At 49.2% G+C, this 11,916-nt stretch overlaps 1 protein-coding gene across 1 annotated transcript in view; it reads left to right on the top strand.

The window, feature by feature from the left end:
* agap1 (ArfGAP with GTPase domain, ankyrin repeat and PH domain 1) overlaps positions 1-11,916 on the top strand; it is a 130,508-nt gene that overhangs the window by 56,739 nt on the left and 61,853 nt on the right. Inside the window, exons 8-9 of the mRNA XM_038998228.1 lie at positions 2,243-2,414; positions 3,785-3,946. Of these exons, the coding sequence (XP_038854156.1) occupies positions 2,243-2,414; positions 3,785-3,946 (334 nt within the window). The remainder of the gene's footprint in view (positions 1-2,242; positions 2,415-3,784; positions 3,947-11,916) is intronic.

Below are 11,916 nucleotides of genomic sequence, written 5' to 3'. Positions count from 1 at the left end.
CACTGGGCAGACGGTACGCTTGTTGCAGCGGAGGCACACACCCACACACAGCGAGCAACAATATTAATTAGAAAGCCCACATGGTCTGTTTGCACAGGGCTGACGTTGATGTGGAATAGCACCACTGTAATGGCCTGCTGTAATCGCCCGCCTGGCTGCTCTGTTGGCAAACACAGGACCACAATGTCCCCTCTCCTGGCCCTGATACCACTTCATATCGCCACTATCCCTCCTTTCCCTCGCTCTTTCCATCGCTCCCCCAGATTGCAATCAGGCCTTATTGTTCATTAGAATCGGAATAATTTTCCTAATGCCACACTGACTGGAGTCTAGACATACATGTAGATACATGTAGACGCAAAGTCAATTTGCTGTAATTTGATTGGGTTGGATTAGCGGCCCAGCTACTGCAGTGAAACAACCACAGAGGCAGAATGAGTGGAAGGTAAATGTAGGGAAACTAAAGTGCTCGATAGCAACCTGAAGGAGAGACGTAAAATATGATCTAATCTATTGAAAATCTCAAAGGTGTTGAGTCCCTGGGATGAGTCCTAACTTACTATTTTCGCTACAAACACAGTCGCTCGCACACTCCCACACACACTCACACACGCACTTGCACACACACACACACTTGCACACACACACACTTGCACACACATGTACCTGCACCTCCAGCACCGAGCTGAGCAGGTTGTCCTGATCACTGTGTATCTGCAGCACAGGCATCAATTACTGTGTTTGCGGAGGGTAATAGAATCAAAGTCAATCAGCAACGCTCCTAATTGCCCGACTATGTGCAAAGAAATCACATTAATAATACTAATTAAGTGGATGCCATGTAGTTGGCAGGAAAACTAGGAGTCACGTCAGTCCTCAAAGAAAGATGGAGAAACTGGTCCAAGTGTCAAGGAGTCATTCAGTTGTTAGTTTGTGGTGTGACTGATGTCATCTGATCACTTCATGTTTATTCACACTGTACTTGTAGGGGACCTTGGGTGATTAAATTATATTTTATGGATTGATGACTTAAAAAAAATATTAGATGTTATCTTGACTGTATTCATCATCTTTCTCAAGTGTGTTGTCTTGACCGTGCCCACGCACACACAAACCAACCGCACGCACACACACACAAACTCTGCTCTCACCCCCCCCATGCTGTGCAACTGTGTTGTTGGGAGCCCCAGCTTCCCCTCTCTCCTCCTCCTCATCTCCTCTCACTTTCCTCTATCCTCTCCCTCTCATATCCTCTCACTTTCCTCTATCCTCTCCCTCTCATATCCTCTCTTTCTCTCCTCCTTCTCTCTTCCCTCTCTCCTTCTCTCCTCCCTCTTCTTCTCTCCTCTGTTTATGATGTGTGGATCAGATGGTGAAAGTTTCATGATGCACATGGAGTCTCAATTAGCTCCGTCAAGCTGTCTACAGGCTGCGCTGGGCCGGGCTCCGCTGGGCCGAGTTGGGCCAGGCTGGGCCCTTGTAGCCCCTCCAGGGACCCCAGCTCAAGGGCTCTCTGGCGACTTGTTAAGCCGTGTTGAGAGCACTTGGCTTTGAATTGGCCTTTTGTTTGCCTCCTGCAAGAGGGAGGTGGTCCCGACAGCCTCTCAGGATGCTCCTCGCCTCTCAGCCCTCACACACACACGCATAATCACACACACACATTATTAAAACACACACACGCACACACAATTATGAACACACACGAAGTCTTGAACGTAATCACACACTCCTCCGCTTGGTTCAGAATGGTCTTTGATTGTGTCACAGTGGGTGTGAGAGTCTGAGAGAGCTTTGTTTCTGCACATGGTCTCAGCCCTCATGTTTGAGAGGGGTGACTGACCCCTACTCAGTGTGCTCTCTGTCTGACACACACACACACACACACACTGCTGCCTTAAAGAAACCATCATTTTTAATGAGGACTACAGTCTTTTATTAGTTTAATATTGATCCTGTAAACACCAACTGTCAAGCCCACAGGAATCACAGAGCTGTTATGTTGTCTCCAGGGACAGAGTTGCCAAGTAGCTTACCCCTCCCTAATGACTCCTACATTTACATTTAGTTATGTTGTTATCGGTAGCTAGGCCTGTAAATATTACAACTATGTAACCCACAACAATGCATCTCTGTATTCTGAGCAAACCCCCTTGTCATTAGTTTTAAAAACAAATCCCTATTTATCTGAAAGCGTTTATCTTTAATCTATAAGTTTGTATTGATAGCAGACTGTCTCCTGTAGGACTACATGCAGAACGTCCATGGGAAGGAGATAGATCTGTTGAGGACCACAGTGAAGGTCCCAGGGAAGAGGCCTCCCCGAGCGGTGTCTACCTGTGTCGCTGTCCCCAGCCCGAAGACCAACGGCCTGGCCAAGGACATGAGCAGTCTGCAGCTGGGACCTGGTGGCCCTGGTGAGAGACGGAGAGACACACACATGCATGCTTACACATTTTCACGTACTCACACACACACATACACACCTCGTCCCACACACACACACGTCCCTTGTGGGCCTTTATGGGTCCTGCAGTATTTTGTTGTAATTTTACCTTCAACAAAAATAATCAAACAATGAACCATAAACCATACTGTTGAGGGGATGAATATACACACACACACGCACACACCAACGCACACAGACACACCCACCAACATGCACGCACGCACGCACGCACACAGACACACACACACGCACAAAGACACATACACACACACACACACCAACACCCATGCACACACACAGGCGCACGGCTCCAGGAGGACCAAACTAATAGCATGAATATTCAGTGACCCATAATACATGTACTAATTACTGTCATGAATATTAATGCAATCAGAGTCCTCTCTCCACTCAGGCAGCTCCAGACATGAGCTGTAATGAGAGAAAGAGAGGTGAGGGAGGGAGGGAGACGGAGGAGAGAGAGAGACAAATGATTCACTCAGCTGTTAGGCCATGAAAGCTCCGGCAACTCAAAGGTTTGGTTTCAGCAGCGGGCTGCTGGTAGAGTGTTCCTTTATGATCACTTTGTGTGTGTGATTCCTGTACATGCGAGTGTGTGTATGTTTGCGTGTTAGTGCACATTTGCGCGCGTGTGTGTTTAGTATGTTTACAATCCACGGTCATGTCTCCAGTGGGTCAGACTGTACTGTATCAGTGTGTATTCTAGCAACAGCAGCAGCTTTAGGCTCTGGGCTAAGGTGGTGCTGTTCCCATCACACCCAGCCTTCGCTTCAACTTCACACTGAACACACACACACACACACACACACACACACACACACACACACACACCCACCCTGCACTGGGGTAATTGACTGCGGTAAATGCGCGCTCCGCTCTGTTCGGCTCCATTTACGGTCACATTAGCCTATTATAATGCTAATGCTTTATGTGGAGCCCCCAGCACATCCAGATACATGTATTGAGCCAGGGGCCACAGTGAGAGAGGGCCCTTACTCTATGTTCCCTGTGGTGTGGCCTATTGCAGTAGACAGAGCTCAATCCATTGTGTTGTTTGCTTTGGAGTCGAGGTTCAACTTGCTTTATTAGGGGTTTCTCTTTAGTCAAAGGTGGAGCAGCAGGATTTCTTCATTCCATTTCCTTTAGTTGTGTTGCCAGTAGGCCCTTATTGTGAACTAAGGAAAACTGAGCACTTTTCTTTCTAATGTAAAGGTCTTTGTAACCTTGAGTTTGGTGTCAGTAAATGATGGAATATTCAACAAAAGATAAGTTTGACATCTGACTGATAGACATCCCGGTTTCTCTCTCCCTCTCCTTCAGGCTCTGTGACCAGTAGTTTGTCAGCCTCTCAGATGGCCAGTGGGATCAGCTTGGTGTCCTTTAACAGTCGTGGGGACGGCATGCACCAGAGATCCTACTCAGTCTCCTCCGCCGACCAATGGAGCGACGCCACCGTCATCGCCAACTCAGGAGTCAGCACAGGTATGAGGAAACACACACACACACCGTTAAGGAACCAGGTACTGGACTGAAAAGGAATCAGGCCACCCCCAGACCCAGTCTTTTCTTTCCCCCTGTCCATGGGTCCCAGATGGGCTCTGACATGGAGCTCCGCAGTGGGGAGCCTGCCTTAGTACAGGCAGCCTGAGAGCAGAGCTCTGCATGGGGGCCCTTCTCCTCCGCTGGGCCTTTCATTCGTCTTCCATTGATCTGCCTGCCAGGCCCCTAATGCTGTCTTAACTGTTTATCAAACTAATGGTCACTCAGAGACACACATTAGCAAGAACACATTTATCCTCACATGCACTGGGGGATCTGGTGTCTGTGTGTGTGTGTGTACATGCTCTGGTCTTTGACTGACGCACACACACAGCCACACACTGTCTGCCGCACGCTGAGACTGACAGCTGTCGGATCGAGGGTGTGTCGCTGTGACGATGAGTCTGAGTGACAGGTCCCCCGTGTGTGTTGGGCCCGTTGGCCCTGCGCTGCTCTCCTGAAATAACGTTTAAAGTTGTGAAACACTCTAATCACATTGGCTCCCAGGGGCCTCAATACACACACACACACACACACACACACACACACACACACAGCTGAGGCCCACACTAGTACCCTTCTGTCACCTCGGTCTCTCCTTTATCCAACTGTGGGCAGCTTATGCAAGTCAGTTCAATTTCACTCAACTTTATTTGTACAGACATTTCTGTAAGGCCATTTATCAATGAACACAAACCGTTTCTTTGTAACGGCCAAAGTAGAATGAGTGTGATTGACATCTGTAGATTGGGGATATGATGGAGGTTGACATCTGTCAGGTTAACAAAGCTTCTGTTTAATCCAGCTAATTAACACCATATTAAAATCTGTATATTTTTACAATTCCCATTATATCACAGTATTCATTTATGCAGATCTAAAATAAAATGGGTGTACATTGTGTGTGTGTGTATAACTGTGTATGTGTATAACTGTGTTAGTGGATGTTGGGGTCCTGGAGGCGTTGAGAGCTCTGTTCTGAGCTTGTCTGAAAGCATCACGGCCCCTCAGCCTCTCTTTATATAAATAACCTTTACCCAGCCCCTTAACGAGCCTTACCCAACCCCTTAACGAGCCTTAACGAGGTGCCCCTCCTCTCTCTCCACTGTGTCGTGACTGGGATGAGTTGTGATAGCTGGATGACTAGTTGACCAGTGGCTCCAGGGCCTGAGAAGTCATCACCTTCTGCCCCCAGAGCCCAGCCCAATGAGAGCTCTCAGGGAGAAGAAAAGGAGGACGTCTTTGTAATTAGTTGTTCTGTTGTGGCCGTCGGCTTCTAAAGGGCTTGCTGATATTTGCCCTCCTCTGTGACCGTCGGCTTCTGAAGGGCTTGCTGCTATTTGCTCTCCTCTGTGGCCGTCGGCTTCTGAAGGGCTTGCTGCTATTTGCTCTCCTCTGTGGCCGTCGGCTTCTGAAGGGCTTGCTGCTATTTGCCCTCCTCTGTGGCCGTCGGCTTCTGAAGGGCTTGCTGCTATTTGCTCTCCTCTGTGGCCGTCGGCTTCTGAAGGGCTTGCTGCTATTTGCTCTCCTCTGTGGCCGTCGGCTTCTGAAGGGCTTGCTGCTATTTGCTCTCCTCTGTGGCCGTCGGCTTCTGAAGGGCTTGCTGCTATTTGCTCTCCTCTGTGGCCGTCGGCTTCTGAAGGGCTTGCTGCTATTTGCTCTCCTCTGTGGCCGTCGGCTTCTAAAGGGCTTGCTGCTATTTGCTCTCCTCTGTGGCCGTCGGCTTCTAAAGGGCTTGCTGCTATTTGCTCTCCTCTGTGGCCGTCGGCTTCTGAAGCACTCTTCTCTGTGGAAGGGGCAGTTGTGTCTGAACAATAGTCTGCTGCTTTGAGACTGTCTTCATAATAACCCTTTATCTAAACCCCACACCTTTTACACCAAGCCTTGTGTAAGTTAGTTACCTGCCTGTTTTTAATCAGATCACATTATATTCTGTCTCCTCCTATGTACTCATCTATAATATTCATTTGCTGACATGATGATTCACAGGAGGACAAGTCCCTTCAATCTAGGCCTGTCGTTTCTCCTATTGGAGGAGGGATCTAGTGCGCCACAGACAGTAATGAGTCCTATTGGAGGAGGGACCTAGTGCTCCACAGACAGTAATGAGTCCTATTGGAGGAGGGACCTAGTGCTCCACAGACAGTAATGAGTCCTATTGGAGGAGGGACCTAGTGCTCCACAGACAGTAATGAGTCCTATTGGAGGAGGGACCTAGTGCTCCACAGACAGTAATGAGTCCTATTGGAGGAGGGACCTAGTGCTCCACAGACAGTAATGAGTCCTATTGGAGGAGGGACCTAGTGCTCCACAGACAGTAATGAGTCCTATTGGAGGAGGGACCTAGTGCTCCACAGACAGTAATGAGTCCTATTGGAGGAGGGACCTAGTGCTCCACAGACAGTAATGAGTCCTATTGGAGGAGGGACCTAGTGCTCCACAGACAGTAATGAGTCCTATTGGAGGAGGGACCTAGTGCTCCACAGACAGTAATGAGTCCTATTGGAGGAGGGACCTAGTGCTCCACAGACAGTAATGAGTCCTATTGGAGGAGGGACCTAGTGCTCCACAGACAGTAATGAGTCCTATTGGAGGAGGGACCTAGTGCTCCACAGACAGTAATGAGTCCTATTGGAGGAGGGACCTAGTGCTCCACAGACAGTAATGAGTCCTATTGGAGGAGGGACCTAGTGCTCCACAGACAGTAATGAGTCCTATTGGAGGAGGGACCTAGTGCTCCACAGACAGTAATGAGTCCTATTGGAGGAGGGACCTAGTGCTCCACAGACAGTAATGAGTCCTATTGGAGGAGGGACCTAGTGCTCCACAGACAGTAATGAGTCCTATTGGAGGAGGGACCTAGTGCTCCACAGACAGTAATGAGTCCTATTGGAGGAGGGACCTAGTGCTCCACAGACAGTAATGAGTCCTATTGGAGGAGGGACCTAGTGCTCCACAGACAGTAATGAGTCCTATTGGAGGAGGGACCTAGTGCTCCACAGACAGTAATGAGTCCTATTGGAGAATGAGAGAAGAGATGAAGACATCCACACACTAGAAGCCCTGTAGCCAGTAAGTAGAGGTGAGGACGGGAGAGGACAGCTGCAGGGTTGTTAGTGTGTGGATATGTCTCCTTTCTCCAGTTAAATAAATATTGGATGGTTATGACATCGATGGCCTCTAGTCTGTTAGCTACTCTGTCAACACGCCCCCTTTATCCTCTCTGCATTGAGTTGCCGTTTCCCCTTAATGATGGAACAATGGGAGCAGTAATACTAATGAGTGTCTGTTTCATTAGGAGGCTGTTGTTCCCTAGACGCCTCCAGGCCTGTAGGAGCCGGGGGGGATCAACCAGGGACAAGGGGGAAAGGGGAGCAAGCTAGCGTTCCTCCCTACTCAGGCAGCTTGCTGTGGGGCTAATGGCTCGCTGGGCTGAGCTGGTCGAGGCCCACAGTCGCTTCGCTGAGCTCCAACCTCCAACCCTCTGACTAACATAGTGTTCCTATTTTCAGTCCTCCGTGGCTGGGGGGGTGTCCCTGGCATGGCATCGTCCTCCTTCAGCTCAGGAATGCACACACAGGAGCAACCCTGTTCCCTGGTTTTCCCTGTCCAAGTCTCTTACAGTGGCTAACAATAGTCTCTACTGCCTCTCCTAGCTTGATTGGGTGATAGGCTTTAAAATGACGGCCCTGTCAGCAAATCTCAGCATTTCAGTTATCTGAACCTTTTGCCTGTGGTCCTGTGTATTTTCCAAAACTGTAAACAGGAAGAAACGTATTTAGAGTTTGTGTGCGTTGCGGTGGCCCTGTGAAAGAGCCCATTGTGTGTGTGGGGGGAGGGGCAGCAGCAGGTGTCTTTGATTTGGCAGACCAGGCTGTGGAATTCCATGCCTCAGGAGCTGCACGGCCATCCTCTGATCTTCTACCGTAAAGTAGCCGACAGACAGGAAGTCACTTTACCTCCACTTCCTGTTTGCTATCCTCACTCAGAGTTGGTCAGCTTCACGCTGTTGTCACTAGTTACCACAGCCACCAAAATAGCTTGTTGGTCTTAATTTAAGCTTAGGTATAAGGTTACCAGTGTGTTTAAGGTTAGGTTTCAAAACAGATTTTAAGAAGAGAAATTGTCATGGGCGGAGTTTAGCCAGAATTATGACTTTGTGGCTGTGTTAACTATTGACGACCGCTTCACACACACGGCTGGGATATTTACTGTTAATGATAATAACACATTTCATTTGTAGAGCGCTTTTCATTTACAGACAGAAATCACAAAGCTCTTTACTTTGTGAGCAACCATGTTATCACCCTATCAAAGAGCACAACATGCATGTCGTCAGGTTTCAGGATACAGTGTCTCAATGAGCCTCTCTTTATACCAGAGTTTGAAGGAGAAGAGCGAGAGAGAGGCTAGCTCACAGAAAAAGAACAAGGAGACTGTTAACAACAGATACTGAGGGCGCCAGTGGAGGGATGATTGTAGAGAGAGATGGGGGATGCTGCGAGGGAGGGAGGGAGGGGATAGTGTGATATGTGAAGGTAGTGATGTAGAGAGAGGAGGGGGAGGCTGGGATGGGGGGAGATGCGGGTGAGGAGAGGGAGGAGGGGCTGCAGATGTGAGGGCTGTTAATCCCGGGCGGTTAATTGTGCGCTCCGGGATGGCATCTTGTCAGCAGAGATAAGTTGTCACGTTTTCCACTTGAGCTGAGACTAAACGATAGTCCAATAAGTTATGTCTGTCCTTGAGGCTGTCTGTTCTGTTCTGGGCAGCAGGCGCTACATCAGTGTGATAGGAGCTCGCTCCGTGCCAGCAGCCCCTCCCCCCCAACCCCACTGTCCACATCAGTCCCGCCGCCCACGCTGATATTGATGGGAACTGAATGTTATTTTATTCCGCCGCAAGTCACAGCTGTCAGCTCAGCGCATGAAAAGTGAAGCGTCTCGTGGCCTCCTAGCCTGATATCCTGGGCCAGCCAAATGAATGGCAGCTTCATCCACTGACTGCTATGAATGGCTCCATAGAGCTGGACACAGCCACACTCAGCTCCTGTATTACTGCTTCCCTAGCTGGACACAGCCACACTCAGCTCCTGTGTTACTGCTTCCCTAGCTGGACACATCCACACTCAGCTCCTGTATTACTGCTTCCCTAGCTGGACACAGCCACACTCAGCTCCTGTATTACTGCTTCCCTAGCTGGACACATCCACACTCAGCTCCTGTATTACTGCTTCCCTAGCTGGACACAGCCACACTCAGCTCCTGTATTACTGCTTCCCTAACTGCACACAGCCACACTCAGCTCCTGTATTACTGCTTCCCTAGCTGGACACAGCCACACTCAGCTCCTGTATTACTGCTTCCCTAGCTGGACACAGCCACACTCAGCTCCTGTATTACTGCTTCCCTAGCTGCACACAGCCACACTCAGCTCCTGTATTACTGCTTCCCTAGCTGGACACATCCACACTCAGCTCCTGTATTACTGCTTCCCTAGCTGGACACATCCACACTCAGCTCCTGTATTACTGCTTCCCTAGCTGGACACATCCACACTCAGCTCCTGTATTTCTGCTTCCCTAGCTGGACACAGCCACACTCAGCTCCTGTATTACTGCTTCCCGAGCTGCACACAGCCACACTCAGCTCCTGTATTACTGCTTCCCTAGCTGGACACATCCACACTCAGCTCCTGTATTACTGCTTCCCCAGCTGGACACATCCACACTCAGCTCCTGTATTACTGCTTCCCTAGCTGGACACATCCACACTCAGCTCCTGTATTACTGCTTCCCTAGCTGGACACATCCACACTCAGACCCTGTGTTACTGCTTCCCTAGCTGGACACATCCACACTCAGACCCTGTGTTACTGCTTCCCTAGCTGGACACATCCACACTCAGCTCCTGTATTACTGCTTCCCTAGTTGGACACATCCACACTCAGCTCCTGTATTACTGCTTCCCTAGTTGGACACATCCACACTCAGCTCCTGTATTACTGCTTCCCTAGCTGGACACATCCACACTCAGCCCCTGTATTACTGCTTCCCTAGCTGGACACAGCCACACACAGATAATGAATTGACAAGGAAAGTATGAAGGGACATCTGTGATATGGTATGAAATTGACAATCATTACAATTGAAACAAATACACACAACATGTCCATAGTCTAATTTTCACTAATGCTGATTATCAAGGGGGGGGAGAGTTGGAAAGATTTTTCAAATACTGTGAGGAACTATTATAATAATTGAATGTAAAAAAATAAATAAATGTGGACTTCGTTGACTTGCAGTGTGAGGTGAGGAAGCTCACTCCTTTTTCTCCCCAATTTTGTGATCTCCAATTGGTAGTTAGTCTTGTCCCATCGTTGCAACTCTCCTACGGACTCGGGAGTGCCGAAGGTTGAGAACCATCCGTAACACGACCCTGCCAAGCCGCACTGCTTCTTGACACACTGTTCGCTTAACCCGGAAGCCAGCTGCACCAATGTGTCGGAGGAAACACCGTACAGCCGGCGACTGAAGTCAGCGTGCATGCACCCGGCCCGCCACAAGGAGTCGCTAGAGCGCGATGGGACAAGGACATCCCAGTCGACCAAACCCTCCCCTAACCCGGACGACGCTTGGCCAATTGTGTGCCGCCTCATGGGTCTCCCGGTCGCAGCCTGCTGCAACACAGCCTGGGATCGAACCCGGCTCTGTAGTGACACCTCTATTACTGCGATGCAGTGCCTTAGACCGCTGCGCCACTCGGGAGGCGAAGAAGCTCAGCTTTATTAGTGTTGGTGAGTTAAGACTATCAGAAATCAGACATCCCCAAATGGGCCCTTTCCTTCATTGAACGTTTGCGAGAAGCAGGCCAGGTTTTTCTATGCATGCTCAGGGGTGTGCAGTCTGTCAACATTAACAGGACAGAGAAACCAGACACATGCTCATTGCTCACATGGAGCGTGTAAATGATGGGATAAAATAAACCACAACTTGTTTCTCACAAGTGTAGCAGGTTGTGAGCTCTGCTAACAACGTTTCCACTCTGAGAATGATAATGGTAAATTACTATAATTAATACATCCATTAACAGAAATGAATGTAACTAAATGACAGGGATAAACGGTAAATTGCCTGTTTTACAAACAGTAGGCTACCACGTGCATTCATAAGAGCATTGCGGGCCGTCTCTGTATAGCCCAGGCTACTATTCTACTTAGCGGGGATAGGAGGACGTTCATTCTTTTTGGTGTCGCCGAGGGCGGGCTATGGACCAGGACCGGCCCTGATCAGCATTGATTAGTCTATAAATTAAGAAAAGATTCTGTATCAAATGATACTGTACCATGCCAGGTTGGAGAGGATTGGCCAGTTGTCCGTTTGACAACATTAGCGCATTATAGGCCTCAGAGCCAGAACAACATTGTCCACTGCTGTTGAATAATGAATGAATAGTCAGACACATCCCCCAAAATGTAAAATACATATTTATTTATTTACTAGCAAGCAATGAAAACGTGCATTGAATAAAAGAAAGTCAACACATCAAAGTGCCATAGTCTATAGAGCTGAACACCCCCGCGTCTAGCGTAGTCTGTAGAGCTGCACACCCCCGCGTCTAGCGTAGTCTGTAGAGCTGAACACCCCCGCGTCTAGCGTAGTCTATAGAGCTGAACACCCCCGCGTCTAGCATAGTCTATAGAGCTGAACACCCCCGCGTCTAGCATAGTCTGTAGAGCTGAACACCCCCGCGTCTAGCGTAGTCTATAGAGCTGAACACCCCCGCGTCTAGCGTAGCCTATAGAGCTGAACACCCCCGCGTCTAGCATAGTCTGTAGAGCTGAACACCCCCGCGTCTAGCGTAGTCTATAGAGCTGAACACCCCCGCGTCTAGCGTAGCCTATAGAGCTGAACACCC

This window comes from Salvelinus namaycush, chromosome 7 (assembly GCF_016432855.1).
Source record: "Salvelinus namaycush isolate Seneca chromosome 7, SaNama_1.0, whole genome shotgun sequence".
NCBI classification, from domain to species: Eukaryota; Metazoa; Chordata; class Actinopteri; order Salmoniformes; family Salmonidae; genus Salvelinus; species Salvelinus namaycush.
This window is presented reverse-complemented; position numbering and strand designations above follow the sequence as displayed.